At 44.5% G+C, this 17,742-nt stretch overlaps 1 protein-coding gene across 6 annotated transcripts in view; it reads left to right on the top strand.

Annotated features, from left to right (window-relative positions):
- Positions 1-17,742, top strand: part of herc1 (HECT and RLD domain containing E3 ubiquitin protein ligase family member 1) — a 76,099-nt gene that overhangs the window by 35,506 nt on the left and 22,851 nt on the right. For 5 of the 6 annotated variants that reach the window (XM_047362598.1, XM_047362599.1, XM_047362602.1 and 2 more), the window contains 12 exons: positions 654-809; positions 895-1,001; positions 1,084-1,194; positions 1,276-1,446; positions 1,521-1,760; positions 6,733-6,816; positions 6,908-7,467; positions 8,355-8,973; positions 14,215-14,479; positions 15,685-15,895; positions 15,978-16,144; positions 16,238-16,354. In XM_047362598.1, coding sequence (XP_047218554.1) covers positions 654-809; positions 895-1,001; positions 1,084-1,194; positions 1,276-1,446; positions 1,521-1,760; positions 6,733-6,816; positions 6,908-7,467; positions 8,355-8,973; positions 14,215-14,479; positions 15,685-15,895; positions 15,978-16,144; positions 16,238-16,354 — 2,808 coding nt within the window. The remainder of the gene's footprint in view (positions 1-653; positions 810-894; positions 1,002-1,083; positions 1,195-1,275; positions 1,447-1,520; positions 1,761-6,732; positions 6,817-6,907; positions 7,468-8,354; positions 8,974-14,214; positions 14,480-15,684; positions 15,896-15,977; positions 16,145-16,237; positions 16,355-17,742) is intronic. The other variant, XM_047362601.1, reaches the window with a different exon arrangement.

Here is a 17,742-nt window from a genome sequence, read left to right as displayed (position 1 = left end):
CTGGGTTTATGTCCGGCATGGAAAATCGCCCACACTTCCACTCCCACAGTGTCACAATAATGTTTTTAAGTACCGAAACATGGTACCGTTCGATTTTATGTGAATAGGTACACGGTAGTACCGACAAAATTTAGTTGGTACCTATAAAAGTACCGAATTACACCTGTGGGAGGCTATTTAAAAGTAAACTGTTTTCTACTACATGTCCAGACATGTTTGTGGTTCAGTCTGGCTGGAAGAGAGCACAATACTTTCAGCAGATAACAGGAAGGCTGAATGTACTGCAGTACAGTTACAGTTTCTATCCTGTTTAGCTTCCAGTCTGTCATGGAATATGCTGGATTTGACGTTGGCAGCTTTTAAACATCTTAGAGGGGAGGTAAGGATCCACATTCTCAAAGCAATGCACAGAGACTGATGCTATGCTAGCTGTGCTAACCATGCTAGTGTCAGATGCTATAAATAAGTATACCAGAGTCTTCTGGGAACAACAGCAAAGTTGTAAAACTGTGGAAAATGGCCTCTGGTTGGACGTTGCCTGGAGAGTTTTGGCTAAATTTGTTACGGTGTTTGTTATTACGGTGAAAAATAAGATTGATAAATTTGAATAAATTCCTTTGTGCACCTTACGTCTCGATGTTGTCGTTCTTCAGCTTTAATTCGGAAGCAGCACACCGCAGAGCTCCACCTTGGGGACTTCCTGGTCTTCCTCCGGAGGGTTGTCTCCTCCAAGGCCATCCAATCCAAGATGGCTTCTCCCAAATGGACTGAGGTTCTATTGAACATCGCTGCTCAGAAGTGCTGCTCTGGTATGCCCTCTGCAGGTAGCAAGTGAGTGTTGTATCAAACGTACAGGTGGGAATATTAACAGCTGCTTGATGTTAAATGTTCCAGGGGTCCCTCTGGTGGGGAACATGAGAACACGACTTCTCGCTCTCCACGTGTTGGAGGCCGTCCTGCCGGCCTGTGAAGCCAACATGGAGGACGACCAGCTGACTCAGGTAGGTCTCTGTTAGTCCTGAACGTGTCCTCAGTGAAAAGCCTCCAGTTGCCTGGAAAGCTGATGTTTGGTTTCTCCTTCAGGTTGTAGAGCGGCTCTTCGCTCTGCTGTCAGACTGCATGTGGGAAGATCCGGTTGCTCAGGCCAAACACACAATCCAGATCAAAGAAAAGGTCCAGGAGCTCAAACTCCAGGTGACGGTCGCGTCATACAAAGCCAAGTCTTTCTGCTATTCAGTGTTGACATGAGAAGCTGACCGATTGTTTGATCTACAGGGGGAGGCTGAGGAGGAAGATGAGAACCTTCCCATTCAGGAAGTGTCCTTCGACCCGGAGAAGGCTCAGTGCTGCGTGGTGGAGAACGGACAGGGTCTGACGCACGGCAGCGGAGGGAAAGGTTACGGCCTGGCCTCTACCGGGATCTCCTCAGGATGCTACCAGTGGAAGGTGTCAGATTAACGTGCTGGAAAACGTCTTCTAAAATCTGAGCTGAACTAACCCCTGGGTTGTTTCACCTGCAGTTTTACATTGTGAAGGAGAACCGAGGAAATGAGGGAACGTGTGTGGGAGTCTCCAGGTGGCCCGTTCACGACTTTAACCACCGCACGACGTCGGATATGTGGCTGTACAGGGCGTACAGCGGAAACCTGTATCACAACGGGGAGCAGACGCTGACGCTGAGCAGCTTCACGCAGGGCGACTTAATCACCTGCGTCCTTGACATGGAGGCCAGAACCATCTCCTTCGGCAAGAACGGGGAGGTGAGAGCTGATTAAACTCAACTTAGAAAGGAAAATCAATTCGCAGAGCAGTTCTAGGATCCTGGTTTCACACAGTACGTCGCAAACTTACTCAATTCAATTCAGTTTCAATTCAGTTTATTCATAAAGCGCCAATTCACAACACATGTCGTCTCAAGGCTCTTCACAAAGGGTTTGGAACGGTATGGAGTTGTTGGGGAGGTTAGATTAAACAACTGAGTTTGGCCATTTCAGAATGGGCTATGTGTAGGGGCACTAAGTTAAATAATAAACTGATAAACTGTGTCTATGTAGAGCCCACTGATGGTCATTATTATTCTAAAAACCACAATGATTGGGATACCTCTCTCTGTCAGACTGATTATAACCATTGGAAAAGAGAAGGGGTCATACAGGTAGCAGAAATGGAGGGTGTGTTTGCACCTCAACCATAACTGAGCCAGTTTAGGCTAAACCTGACTCCACCTTACTCCATCCAACAGGGTATGGAAGCAAATCGTTACCATATTTCAAATGAAAAAGCATTTCTAGAAATGCTTTTTCATTTTAAGAATGTGGCTGCATTGTTTGACTCATAAATAAAATTAGTAATCAATCATCCTATTTGCATTTTCTTCTTCATGACTTCACATTTTATGCAATAATCAAAAAGAAAACAAAGCAAACATTGCTTTTTCGTTTTCGTGGTCTGTCCGCAGAGTCCTGCCCAGAACTCGAAAACGAAAAAGCATTCCGAGCTGCGGGCGCAGAAGAGTGACGTCAGCAGCCGCTCTTCCTCAGCTCCCTGCTGACCGAGCTACCCATCTTGTTTGGTAGGGGGCGCTGTGCACGTCTGCAATGCATTACATTGCAAACGTGCCGAGAAATGTATTGAATTGCAGCAGGACCGAGCTCAATTTGTGGCAGTGGCAGGAAGAACTGGTAGTTCCGGTGGCAGCCTTATGGCCTGGGACATCCAGCGTGTTTTTAAGCATTTATTTATATTTTTCTGTGAGTGACAATTCAGAATAGCCGCTCGTGCTCTATAATAAACCGGCTGTTTGTGCAATAAATCTTCGTCATCCTTTCAACACGTCACACAAACACATAGTGCTATTTATTTTCCATGTCAAGTAAATACAATCACCTTATGTTATGGGTCTAAAGCTGTTTATTAAATAATAATCAATAATGAAATCATTATTTAAAGGTAACAGGCTATAACAATAATGACAACCCATTTGCCGATAATCAGCATCAGCTTCCACAAAAACAGCGGCAACCGCATTGGCAAGCTTTTACGGCCGGTCTGGGACCTTCTGGTATCCTCGCGGAATCCCGTGCCACCCTGCGGCAGGCTGTGGCGGTTCCGGTGGCAGCTTCAGTGGCAGCTTCAGTGGCAGGCACTGCCACAGCCAATGCAGACGTGCACAGCGCCCCCTACCGAACAAGATGGATAGCTCGGTCAGCAGGGAGCTGAGGAAGGGCGGCTGCTGACGTCACTCTTCTGCGCCCGCAGCTCAGAATGCTTTTTCGTTTTCGAGTTCTGGGCAGGACTTTACGGACAGACCACGAAAACGAAAAAGCAATGTCTGCTTTGTTTTCTTTTTGATTATGGCATAAAATGTGCAGTCATGAAGAAGAAAATACAAATAGGATGATTGATTACTAATTTTATTTATGAGTCAAATAACGCATTTCTGGAAATGCTTTTTCATTTGAAATATGGTAACAATTTGCTTCCATAACAGGGAGGGAGGAAGGCAGAGGTTAAAAATAATTGGAGAGTGTTGTTTCCTGTTGCTTTGTGTGAAAGGTGACTTTAAAATGGGCAAAGTCAATTCAGTCGAATCATACAGATTTCAAGTCAGGTTCATACATTCCAATTAATAACTAACCATTGAACAGTTCAGTTAGATTCAGTTATTTATTCAAATTGGATAAAAAGTTTTTCTATCTAAGGAAACCCAGCAGATTGCATCCAGTCAGTGACTTGCAGCATTCACTCCTCCTGGATGAGCATGTAGAGACAGTGGACAGTCACTGGTGTTGACTTTGCAGCAATCCCTCATACTGAGCATGCATGTAGCGACAGTGGAGAGGAAAAACTCCCTTTTAACAGGAAGAAACCTCCAGCAGAACCAGAACCGGGCTCAGTGTGAGCGGCCATCTGCCACGACCGACTGGGGGTTTGAGAGAACAGAGCAGAGACACAAAGAGAACAAAGAAGCACTGATCCAGGAGTCCTTTCTATGGGAAGGAAAAGTAAATGTTAATGGATGTAGCTCCTTTAGATGTTTCATCTAGAAAGAAAGAACAGATAAACTCTGAGCCAGTTTTCAAGGTTAGAGTCTGAAAGAGAGAACATAGAGTTAGTTACAGTAGAAGCTCAGTCAGTAGCCATGTCTAGGAGAGAGAAAGGGTTAAACACTAAAAGACAGGGTCATGTGGATCATCTGTAGATGGTGAGCATTAAGTTGTTGCCAGCAGAAGCTCGGACGATGCCCCTCTCCAGAAAGGTGTCACAGGTAGACACAGAGTCAGGCCAGGTGTAGCTTCTAGGAAGAGAATAGAGAACAAAGTTAAAAACTGAAATAACAGCAAATAATGCAGAATTGGAGAGTAGTGTGAGAATGTAACGAAGAGGGTGAAAGTGGTCATTATGTCCTCCAGCAGCCTAAGCCTACAGGTCCTTCTCAAAATATTAGCATATTGTGATAAAGTTCATTATTTTCTATAATGTAATGATGAAAATTTAACATTCATATATTTTAGATTCATTGCACACTAACTGAAATATTTCAGGTCTTTTATTGTCTTAATACGGATGATTTTGGCATACAGCTCATGAAAACCCAAAATTACTATCTCACAAAATTAGCATATTTCATCTGACCAATAAAAGAAAAGTGTTTTTAATACAAAAAACGTCAACCTTCAAATAATCATGTACAGTTATGCACTCAATACTTGGTCAGGAATCCTTTTGCAGAAATGACTGATTCAATGCGGCGTGGCATGGAGGCAATCAGCCTGTGGCACTGCTGAGGTCTTATGGAGGCCCAGGATGCTTCGATAGCGGCCTTTAGCTCATCCAGAGTGTTGGGTCTTGAGTCTCTCAACGTTCTCTTCACAATATCCCACAGATTCTCTATGGGGTTCAGGTCAGGAGAGTTGGCAGGCCAATTGAGCACAGTGATACCATGGTCAGTAAACCATTTACCAGTGGTTTTGGCACTGTGAGCAGGTGCCAGGTCGTGCTGAAAAATGAAATCTTCATCTCCATAAAGCTTTTCAGCAGATGGAAGCATGAAGTGCTCCAAAATCTCCTGATAGCTAGCTGCATTGACCCTGCCCTTGATAAAACACAGTGGACCAACACCAGCAGCTGACACGGCACCCCAGACCATCACTGACTGTGGGTACTTGACACTGGACTTCTGGCATTTTGGCATTTCCTTCTCCCCAGTCTTCCTCCAGACTCTGGCACCTTGATTTCTGAATGACATGCAGAATTTGCTTTCATTCGAAAAAAGTACTTTGGACCACTGAGCAACAGTCCAGTGCTGCTTCTCTGTAGCCCAGGTCAGGCGCTTCTGCCGCTGTTTCTGGTTCAAAAGTGGCTTGATCTGGGGAATGCGGCACCTGTAGCCCATTTCCTGCACACGCCTGTGCACGATGGCTCTGGATGTTTCTACTCCAGACTCAGTCCACTGCTTCCGCAGGTCCCCCAAGGTCTGGAATCGGCCCTTCTCCACAATCTTCCTCAGGGTCCGGTCACCTCTTCTCGTTGTGCAGCGTTTTCTGCCACACTTTTTCCTTCCCACAGACTTCCCACTGAGGTGCCTTGATACAGCACTCTGGGAACAGCCTATTCGTTCAGAAATGTCTTTCTGTGTCTTACCCTCTTGCTTGAGGGTGTCAATAGTGGCCTTCTGGACAGCAGTCAGGTCGGCAGTCTTACCCATGATTGGGGTTTTGAGTGATGAACCAGGCTGGGAGTTTTAAAGGCCTCAGGAATCTTTTGCAGGTGTTTAGAGTTAACTCGTTGATTCAGATGATTAGGTTCATAGCTCGTTTAGAGACCCTTTTAATGATATGCTAATTTTGTGAGATAGAAATTTTGGGTTTTCATGAGCTGTATGCCAAAATCATCCGTATTAAGACAATAAAAGACCTGAAATATTTCAGTTAGTGTGCAATGAATCTAAAATATATGAATGTTACATTTTCATCATGACATTATGGAAAATAATGAACTTTATCACAATATGCTAATATTTTGAGAAGGACCTGTATAGCAGCTTAACTACAGAGATAGATCAGGATAACCTAAGCCACTCTAACTATAAGCTTTATCAAAAAAGAAAGTTTTAAGCCTAGCCTTAAAAGTAGACAGGGTGTCTGCCTCACGGACTAAAACTGGGAGCTGGTTCCACAGGAGAGGAGCCTGATAACTAAAGGATCTGCCTCCCATTCTACTTCTAGAGACTCTAGGAACCACCAGTAAACCTGCAGTCTGAGAACAAAGTGCTCTGTTAGGAACATATGGACCAATCAGATCTCTGATGTATGATGGAGCTAGATCATTAAGGGCTTTATATGTGAGGAGGATAATTTTAAATTCTATTCTGGATTTAACAGGGAGCCAATGAAGGGAAGCTAAAATAGAAGAAATATGATCTCTCTTTTTAATTTTCATCAGAACTCTTGCTGCAGCATTTTGAATCAGCTGAAGGCTTTTAACTGCATTTACTCATACCCCTGAAACGTTTTCCTTCCACTTGACTTTATACTCCACTTTGTGTTGTCTGTCACATAAAATCTCAATAAAATGCTGAGCTTTGTTGTTGGAATGTGACAGAATGAAGAAAGGCTTTGCCTTATTGATCCAGTTGTGAATATTGATGTGTTGTTGGCATTGTTCCAGTCAGATTCCTTCCTTCCTACCTTGTCTCATTTCCATGAACACTTCTATGTTGTGATTTAACAGGAGCCCAAATTAGCATTTGAAGATGTGGATGCAACAGAGCTTTATCCCTGCGTGATGTTCTACAGCAGCAACCCAGGAGAGAAGGTAAGAGATGTTAGTCAGTGGTGAAATGTTGTGCAGGAATTGCAGGACGTTTCTCCTTTCACCTCCCTTCCTCTCTCTGTCTGCTCTCCAGGTGAAGATCTGTGACATGCAGATGAGGGGAACGCCACGGGACCTCCTCCCCGGCGATCCCGTCTGCAGCCCCATGGCCACCGTTCTGGTGGAGGCCACCACTCAGCTGATCCGCATCCTGCACCGCACCGACCACTGGACCCATCGCATCAACAAGACCATGATCGAGAGGCTGCAAAAGATCAAGCCCTGCTTCAGAGATGTGGGCGGTGCCTCGGGCGGCGCCGGGGGCCAGAGACTGAAGAAGAGCCGCTCAGTGCAGAGCCGAGAGGAGCACGACGCCCAGAGGGAGAGCCAAGAGACCCTCTCCAAGACTGATGAGGAGAAGGGCAGGCACGGGAGGCAGCATGGGCTGGGGGAGCTGTCGGAACACCACCTGAGGAGTCTGTGCACGGATGTGTGGCCGGTGCTGGCCGTGATCGGAGGGGCGGACGCCGGGCTCCGCGTGGGCGGCAGATGTGTGCACAAACAAACCGGGAGGCACGCCACGCTGCTGGGCGTGGTGAAGGAGGGCAGCAGCTCCGCTAAGGTTCAGTGGGACGAAGCCGAGATCACCATCAGGTACTGGACCAGGAGTTCTACACCATTGGTTTCAGTCCTGGAATCACAGGAAACAATCCTGGGGATTTGACCCTTAAATACTAACATCTAATCACACCTGAGACCATGCTGCAGTACTATCCTTAATGTTGTGTTTCCCACCTTTAATTGTTATTATTATGGGATGTTTTCCTTAGCCTTCTGGTCTCCTTTCCATTCTTCTCCAACTTTTGTTTCCTTTTAGAACATTTTTCTTCATTATAAATCTGTTATTCAGGGTTCCTCCACAAAATGGTGAAGTTAAGGTTTTTTTTCCAGATCTGGTTTGAGAGTGGACAAAGAAAGTAGAGTTCAGAGAAACATTTTCAACTTTTATTCCATGTCCCGACACTTATTTCCTTCCTTCATTTTACCTTTCGTTACTTCCTTGATTACTTTCCTGTGCATACTATTTTACTTCTTTTGTTCATTCCTTCCTTTCGCATTCTCTCCTTTCTTCCTTCTTTAACTTCTTCCTTTTTATTTCTTTACCTTATTTTTCCCTCCCTCCTTCCATCCTTCTCTACCTCCTTCCTTTTTTCATCCTTCTGCTGTTCGTTACCTCTTCCATTCCACCTTTGTTCCTTCCTATCCTGCCTCCTTCTCTCCTTCCTGTGGTTTTTACAAATTTCATGTTTAAATTCGGACCTTTGTAGAATTATCTGCAGTGAATTCCTGGTGAATTTTTATATCGTTGTTGAAAATTGGGCCCAAATTTGAACCTGGAACAGGGTGTAGGAACCCTGGTCATTGTGAGCGTCACTCCTGCATCTCCTCCTCCGTGTTGCATGCTGTGCTCTGTCCTGCCCTTTCCCTTACTTTGTGTTTCCCTCTCGTCTCTTTTTGCTCTCCACTTCCTTCCATTAAAGCTTCCCAACTTTCTGGTCACCTAGTGACACGCCGCTGTACAACCTGGAGCCCTGTGAGCCGCTGCCGTTCGACGTCGGACGATTCCGGGGCCTCACCGCGTCGCTGTTGTTGGACCTCACCTACCTCACCAGCATCCATGAGGAGAGCGCTGCCAAGCTCAGCGCGCGGCGCCATGAAAAGAAACACCGCAATGCCGCCTCTGTGGGCCACGAACCGACCAGCACTGAGGACAAGGCAGACAGCGAGGGCCAAAACTGTAACGAGCAGAAGGAGAGTACTGGAGCCTCCCCTGCTGGCTCATCTGAGCTGAGGGTGTCTCACAGCCTGGAGGAGGTCAAAGCACACCTGGCGCCTAACTCCAAGTCCGAGAGCGAGATCTCGTCTGTGGCTGGGGCCGGCGGGAACGAAGCCCTTTTCAGTTCAGCTCCTAATGGTGCTGCTGAGGCGGGCAGGAAGAAAGGCCACGAGCAGGGCCCCCGCAGTCACGAACCTTCCTCCATCAGCACTCAGTCAGAGATCCACGCTGTGCAGCTCTCTTACCTCTACCTGGGAGCCATGAAGACCCTGAGCTCTCTGCTGAGCTGCAGCAAGTACGCTGAGCTGCTCCTCATCCCAAAGGTACAGCAGGCCACACTAACAGCTTATAGAGAACGCATCTCTTTGTTTCTGGTTCCATGACACTGAAATGTAGCTTCAGGGTTTTTTTTTTTTACAGAAACAGCAGCATCTATCATTATTCCAGGACCTTCCTTCCTTCCTTACTTCCTTCCTTCCTTACTTACTTACTTACTTACTTCTTTTCCCCTTCCTTCCTTCCTTACTTCTTTCTTTTCCCTTTCCTTCCTTCCATCTTTTCCCCTTCCTTCCTTCCTTCCATCTTTTCCCCTTCCTTCCTTCCATCTTTTCCCCTTCATTCCTTCCTTCCATCTTTTCCCTTTCCTTCCTTCCATCTTTTCCCCTTCCTTCCTTCCATCTTTTCCCCTTCCTTCCTTCCTTCCATCTTTTCCCTTTCCTTCCTTCCATCTTTTCCCTTTCCTTCCTTCCATCTTTTCCCCTTCCTTCCTTCCTTCCATCTTTTCCCCTTCCTTCCTTCCATCTTTTCCCTTTCCTTCCTTCCATCTTTTCCCCTTCCTTCCTTCCTTCCTTCCATCTTTTGCCCTTCCTTCCTTGCATCCATCTTTTCCCCTTCATTCCTTCCTTCCATCTTTTCCCTTTCCTTCCTTCCATCTTTTCCCTTTCCTTCCTTCCATCTTTTCCCTTTCCTTCCTTCCATCTTTTCCCTTTCCTTCCTTCCATCTCTTCCCCTTTGTTAGGTTTAAACACCAAACACTTTCACAATTCTGCACAAAGAAAGACACAGAGAAGTTAGTTCATTTTAACCTGCAGGTGAGAGTGTCTCAGAGGCTGCTCAGTCACAATCCTCCACACCACACTCTGAAACAGCCCCTGCTCTCTCTGCCTTTTATTGATAAGAGAAGAGGCCCTGGTTACAAAATATTCCAAGCACAAAAGGGAGGGATGCACACTCATAAGATTAGAAACAGCTGCACCGACAGAATGTTCCAGAACATCCTGTCTCTATCTTGCAGCTCTTGTACATATAAGATATAATCACTCTGAACAGCAAGCTTCACTTCTATTAAAGTTAAAACATATATAATCATTAATTAACCCTAACATTTTCCTCCTCTTTATAAATGTTTTAAACACTTGATACATCAATCATTAACCTTTTCTTCTCAGATTTTCAGTTAAGACATCATGGTGTGTTTTATCTGTACATGTCATTGAAAAAGTAGCAGGAGGTCTTTAAGTTTACTGTATACAACTAATTGTCGTTAGGGTCAGGATACAGATCAGGGAAATGCAGAGAAGTCTCTTCTTCTTCCTGGTCATCATCATCATCATTGTTTGTTTCACATATTCAATCAGATCTTTATATTATACCAGTAGGTGAAGTTGTTAGTATCTCATGTAGACTGGCATATACTGTTGCATTTGGAGAGGATCTCAGATTAAATAAACTTAGTTAGAGCTTCAATCCAGGTTCATTTTGTGTCTGCAGACTTTAGCCAATTTTTCTTTTCTTTTTTTTTTTTTTTATACATAAAGAGCAAGATTCAAAACATTTTCAAAAGGCAGATTGTGGCAGAATGTAGACAAAACTGCTTATTGATTGACAAAATAACATTCAAGCACACAATCACCATATTAAAAGGCTCTACTTCTAGAGAATCACTAAACTTCTGAGGTCCGGTTTTGGCCCGCGGACCTTGAGTTTGACACATGCAGGGTAGAGTTACAATTTCTTTCAGACCTTTCAGCAGAGACAGGCTTCTGCTGTTTGCAGAAGTTTTATCTTTGTTTTCAGGCAGCTGCATCTCTTTGTCAAGGTCGTTTCACAGAGCTGAAATTTAACTTCTCTCAAAGAGGAAAGATCAAGAATGCACACAATCTGAGCCAAATATGGAATTATTTCCCTGTAAAATGAATCTTTTGCATTTTATCATGATATTGTTGGTAGTATAACACCATAGAATGATTTTTAAAGCACCTGTTTCTCACTAATGCTTGCCTACAAAATCTTTTACTCTCAGATTACTTCTTTAACAACATTCTGTTCTCTCTTCTCTAGTTATTGTTCACTGGGTTGTCCAGTTGGACAGTTTCCATGTTGTCCACATTGTCACCTCCTCTTTTAACTTCTTTTACCACGTCCTCTAAAACCATCTCTTAGTCTTTATAATCTAACCTGGGATGGGTGGCGGTCCGCCCCCCCCCCGTTATTTGTTTTCAGTTAAGCTGAAAGTTTTTTTTCTGTGCTTTTCTTAAGGCCTCAGTATTATGGCTATGTCAGTTAAAAGCTGCTCTTATTGTTGTTTTTTTAATTCATCTTTTTGTTTTAATCTGTTTATCAACTGTGAGCACTCAGGGACTGAAAAGTCCCCTTTGAAATTATAATCTGGCAAGGTTTTTTATTGTCTCTTGAATCTTTTGAATGCATAATCTCCAGTTTAAGATCCCCGTGTAGTTTTAGGATTTCAGTGATAATTAAGTTACCTGAAAATCCGTATTTTTATGCCATCGTGTACATATTTCTGTTAAATCAGAGCTTTTTCTCTGTTCTTCCCCCATTGTTCTTTGTTATTTTTCTCTTTTTAGTTTTCATTATTGCTAATTTTAGATCCCCTTGTAATTTTAAGACATCCTTTGTATCTAATTTGCCCAAAAACCCATGTTTTTTATTTTTATTCCATCTATGACAGATCATACCTGCTCCTTTTACATAGTTCTCCATAAACTTTACCTCCCCTTCTAAGTCAATTAGTTTACTTTGTTTCTCTTTACTTTGCCCCTTTCCCATTTTGAACTAGATTTAGATCCAGTATGTTTTTTAATACCTGGTGTATTCTAAATACTGGATTTATGTATTTGAAAACAGGATGGTGATCAAGAAGTCAGTTGTGGTAAAATCCACTTCAACCCTGTTCAGGTGGGATTTTCTTGCCTACAAGCATCCACAAAGGCTCACCATTTACTATCTGTTTCCAGTTTATATGAAAAGTAAGGACCTAGTGGTCGTTACGATTCCATTCATTCTTCCACTCGTTTTTCAGTCACACTTTTTACGCGTTTTACTCTTACTTTAATTACTTTAATACAACAGAGGACTCCGCCGTCCTGTGTAGAGTTTAATTAGTCTATTTCAACTAAGGGAGTCTACCCTCCTGCGGAATTTAACTGTCTATTTTAGTTCACCTGATAGTGTCTAGAATTGTCAGGGTTTCTCTATACTGTACTATTTTAGGTCATTTGCATTTCATCACTCATTCCTTTTAAATGAAAGACCTACTCACTGGTTCTCTGTGTCCTCGGGAGTACCGTCAGCCGTCAGACCCCAGCCTGTCAGGGAGGGACCAGTCCCGGAAAGGGTATTAGTACTGTGGCCACAGATTTGTCTGGAATCTCACTCACCCACTGGGATCATCAAGCATCTTGGTCTCCGGCTCGAAGGACCATTTATGTTAGGTTTAAACACCAAACACTTTCACAATTCTGCACAAAGAAAGACACAGAGAAGTTAGTTCATTTTAACCTGCAGGTGAGAGTGTCTCAGAGGCTGCTCAGTTACAATCCTCCACACCACACTCTGAGACAGCCCCTGCTCTCTCTGCCTTTTATTGATAAGAGAAGAGGCCCTGGTTACAAAATATTCCAAGCACAAAAGGGAGGGATGCACACTCATAAGATTAGAAACAGCTGCACCGACAGAATGTTCCAGAACATCCTGTCTCTATCTTGCAGCTCTTGTACATATAAGATATAATCACTCTGAACAGCAAGCTTCACTTCTATTAAAGTTAAAACATATATAATCATTAATTAACCCTAACACCCTTCCTTCCTTCCTTCCATCTTTTCCCCTTCCTTCCTTCCTTCCATCTTTTCCCTTTCCTTCCTTCCATCTTTTCCCCTTCCTTCCTTCCTTCCATCTTTTCCCTTTCCTTCCTTCCTTCTTTCCTTCCTTCCTTCCATCTTTTCCCCTTCCTTCCTTCCTTCCTTCCATCTTTTCCCCTTCCTTCCTTCCATCTTTTCCCTTTCCTTCCTTCCATCTTTTCCCCTTCCTTCCTTCCTTCCATCTTTTCCCTTTCCTTCCTTCCATCTTTTCCCCTTCCTTCCTTCCTTCCATCTTTTCCCCTTCCTTCCTTCCTTCCATCTTTTCCCTTTCCTTCCTTCCATCTTTTCCCCTTCCTTCCTTCCTTCCATCCATCTTTTCCCCTTCCTTCCTTCCTTCCATCTTTTCCCCTTCCTTCCTTCCTTCCATCTTTTCCCTTTCCTTCCTTCCATCTTTTCCCCTTCCTTCCTTCCTTCCATCCATCTTTTCCCTTTCCTTCCTTCCTTCCATCTTTTCCCCTTCCTTCCTTCCATCCATCTTTTCCCCTTCCTTCCTTCCTTCCATCTTTTCCCCTTCCTTCCTTCCTTCCATCTTTTCCCTTTCCTTCCTTCCATCTTTTCCCCTTCCTTCCTTCCTTCCTTCCATCTTTTCCCCTTCCTTCCTTCCTTCCATCTTTTCCCTTTCCTTCCTTCCTTCCTTATTCTAGTCATTTTTTCCCATGCTTTCATGTTTTTTCAGATTTGAAACCCGACCAATCTAGAAATTTCTGCCACCAATTAATGTGAAACTTTTCTGTTTATACAAAAAGAGATTAAAGGTCGAAAGATCTGGAAATTTGAGTCTGGAATTTTTACATAGCAGTCAGTGAGATCTCCAAATGACGGCCATCATTTCCTAATTCAACGATCCTGTGATGAACAGATCTGGACTCAGAGCAGCTCTGCTGTAATATGTTTAGCCTTCCTGTTATCTGCTGATAATTAATTTTGTTTAATAGTATGAGCATAAACAGCCAACATTATTGTTTAATTTCATTTTTGAACTATTGACTGATACTAAAAATGAGTCTGCTTCTCTCAGCATCAGCCTCCACACTAAAGACTGGTGTTGTCATCACGCCGTGTTGGTGTTCTGGTGTGGTGTGTTCACTGATCATAAATAGATCGGATCTCTAGTTTGTAATGAGCCAGTGACCGATCGGGTTAGGGGGTCGACAGTGAAATTAGCGCATCATCTCGTTGCTCAGAAAAGAACCTGCATTCTGTTTTAGAGCTGCAGATGTCGACCCCTGCTGGTCAGGTTTATAAGTGCAAATACAAACAGTGAACGAATGAGGAGTAAGAATCTTTTTCTAATCACTCGATACAGACTGATTTACCTGATATAGGTTTTATTTTTCAGGAAAATGTGGGTTCATCAGAGCTTGTATTCCCATTAACCCAGTGATTCTGTCAAACATCCAGGTGTTACCAGAACCAGCTCCCAGCGGCCACAACGCCGATTTGAACGCCGGCCCCACGGGGACCACTTCGCCAGTCTGCCAGGAGGAAGTGGAGATGCGGGCGGCTCTCCAGTTTCTCATGCGGCACATGGTGAAGCGGGCCGTGATGCGCTCCCCCATCAAGCGAGCGTTGGGCCTGGCGGACCTGGAGAGAGCGCAGGCCATGATCTACAAACTGGTGGTGAATGGACTGCTGGAGGAACCTAGTGGGGGGAAGACCAACCTGGGTGAGGACCAAATTTATTCAGAGCCAGATACAGGTTGCGATGAGGAGAGTGACTTTTAGTTGAGTACAGAAAGCTGGAGCTAAAGATATTTTAAAATTCGTTGTACTGATTTTAATTTATTTATTCATGTTTATACATTCCTGGAAAATGTTGAGGCAGGTGAAGAGATATGATTAAAAAGATCCCAGGTTAACAGGTTGCTGTCATCCTGAGTTGGTCCTGAAGGAGGGTCCAAGAAGAGCAGGGATGTTCAAAGAAAGATTGGAGGTGGTTTGCATATTTCTCCTTGTGCAGATCAGAACATCAGCAGCCTAAGGCTCAGATGGTTCTGCATCAAGAACCTTCATTCATAACCAGCTCATTGAACCACATGGAGCTGAGATTACTTTGGAAAATCTTTGTTCAACTCTTCATACAGGGTTTCATTCACCGTCATTAATGAGGAGAAAAGAAGCCCGATGTTGACCTTAGAGGAGGAACCAGTTTCCCTCGGCTCGGAAGCTTCTGGGATGGACCATCACACAGTGTGGGAGCATGGTTTAGATGGATCAGTTCTCCAGATGTTTGTTGGAAGATGATCATCCAGCCTCTTGTCAGCAACCAGTCCCTACAGCCTGGCTCTGTGATGGCGGGAGGTTCTATCATGGTATGGGCTTGGATCATTTCCACTTCTGTGATGGCAGCAATGATGCAGAAACATCCAGCAGAGATTTTAGATTTATCTGCTGCCTTCAGGACCCAATCTTCTCCAGGAACATCCATAATTTTTCACCACGACAAAGAAAAACCACATCCCATAATTACTGGCCGAGGAAGAAGAGGGTAGGGGTGCTGGACTGTCTTGGCTGCAGTTCTGATCTGTCTTCTGCAGACTATGTTGGAGAATTTTGGAAGCAGAAATGAGACAAAGACCTTAAACGTGTTTTCAGGAATAATGGGACGCATTAACTTCTGGAAATCTTCATGACTTTGAATGTTCATAGCTAGAGGCTGGAAGAGCTGCACATTTAGTGCCAAAACTGTCTTTAAATGTACAAACTTACAACGTTTTAAATTTATCTTTCAGTTAAAAATTTCCTGGTCTGGGCTTTTTCAGTCATGTCCAGTAAACAAACCCAGAAATAACCCAGTTCATACGGGGTTGCCATAAATGTTGGAAGTTCACTGCAGAGACGCTGAGTCCGTCTGGGTCTTTAATCTTTCAGGGGTGAGGAGTGAACTTGAAGGTGAGGGGGAGGGCGCTGAGGGTGAGCAGCTGGCTCAAACCCCGATCACCACCAGCCCCTCGGCCTCCAGTACCACCTCCTTCATGAGCTCCTCCCTGGAGGACACCACCACAGCTACCACTCCGGTCACCGACACAGAGACAGTCCCGGCCTCCGAGTCTCCGGGGGTCATGCCGCTTAGCCTCCTCAGGTGGGAACAAACCCTTATCATCGAGGAGCAGCCTCTTTGCTCCGTGTTTGTGATGATCTTAACCTCTGCTCTGTCCCAACAGGCAAATGTTCTCCAGCTATCCCACCACCACCATGGTTCCTTCCCGCCGAGCCCAGACTCCACCGGTGTCGTCTCTGCCGACGTCTCCGTCAGACGAAGTGGGCCGCAGGCAGAGTCTCACCTCGCCGGACTCCCAGCCCACCAGACCACAGAACAGAGCCGGCACATGTAGGTGCACCTGTGAAAGATGCTTACAGGTGGATTTAAGGCATCGAAAATGAAAGCTCCTTCTCAGTGACAGCCATGTTGTTTTCCCTGCAGCTCTGTCAGACCCCAGCAGCAGACTGTCCACGTCCCCCCCACCGCCGGCCATCGCTGTGCCTCTGCTGGAGATGGGTTTCACCCTGCGCCAGATCTCCAAAGCTCTGGAGGCCACTGGTCAGTGAGTCTCCTGTCATTCCTCTTTGAACCAACTAACCAGCATTTTCAAGGAACCCGCCAACGCAATCCAACACAACCCTTGCAGCAGCGGGCGGCTTGAAATAGACGCCAGGTCCCAAGGTTCTGGACTGTAGAGCGCTTTACAACAAAACAAAAGTTTCACCGAAGTGCTGCACAACAAGAACAAAATAACTGACAGGAGTAGCTTAAAAGAAGAAAGGAAAAAAGACCTCAATAAAATAATAATTTAGTTTAAAAAGAAATAAGATCATGTTAAATAGAAAAGGTTCAGATGTCAAGTTTTGGACCTTCAACAGAGAAGGCCTGACCACCTCTACTTTTCTGATTGGATCTCAGAACATCTAAGAGCAACGGGTGTATGCAATCTTAGAAGATTATTTAAATATGATGGGGCAGGACCATTAAGACTCTTAAAACCAGTAGTACAATTTAAAAAAATCATCCCTGGAGCAAACAGGAAGCCAGAACTGGACTTATATGTTCCTCTTTTCTAGTTCCTGTTACCAGACGAGCAGCAGCATTTTCTACAAGCTGCCAGCGGTCAAGGGATGCCTGATCTGATTCAATTCAACTCAGTTTATTTATATGGCGCCAATTCATAGCACATGTCGTCTCAAGGTTCTTCACAACAGTCAGGTTCATACATTCCTATTAATCGTAACCATTGAACAGTTCAGTCAGATTCAGTTATTTATTCAAATTGGATAAAAAGTTTTTCTATCTAAGGAAACCCAGCAGATTGCATCCAGTCAGAGACTTGCAGCATTCACTCCTCCTGGATGAGCATGTAGAGACAGTGGACAGTCACTGGCGTTGACTTTGCAGCAATCCCTCATACTGAGCATGCATGTAGCGACAGTGGAGAGGAAAAACTCCCTTTTAACAGGAAGAAACCTCCAGCAGAACCAGAACCAGGCTCAGTGTGAGCGGCCATCTGCCACGACCGACTGGAGGTTAGAGAGAACAGAGCAGAGACACAAAGAGACCAAAGAAGCACTGATCCAGGAGTACTTTCTATGGGAAGGAAAAGTAAATGTTAATGGATGTAGCTCCTTTAGTCGTTTCATCTAGAAAGAAAGAACAGATAAACTCTGAGCCAGTTTTCAAGGTTAGAGTCTGAAAGAGAGCACATAGAGTTAGTTACAGTAGAAGCTCAGTCAGTAGCCATGTCTAGGATAGAGAAAGGGTTAAACACTAAAAGACAGGGCCATGTGGATCATCGGTAGAAGGTGAGCATTAAGTTGTTGCCAGCAGAAGCTCGGACGATTCCCCTCTTCAGAAAGGTGTCACAGGTAGACACAGAGTCAGGCCAGGTGTAGCTTCTAGAAAGAGAAAAGAGAGAGAACATAAAGTTAAAAGCTGAA

The sequence above is a fragment of the Girardinichthys multiradiatus genome, chromosome 4 (genome assembly GCF_021462225.1).
Source record: "Girardinichthys multiradiatus isolate DD_20200921_A chromosome 4, DD_fGirMul_XY1, whole genome shotgun sequence".
In the NCBI taxonomy this organism is placed as follows: Eukaryota; Metazoa; Chordata; class Actinopteri; order Cyprinodontiformes; family Goodeidae; genus Girardinichthys; species Girardinichthys multiradiatus.
Note: the sequence above shows the minus strand (reverse complement) of the source record. Positions and strands in the feature narration are given on the sequence as shown.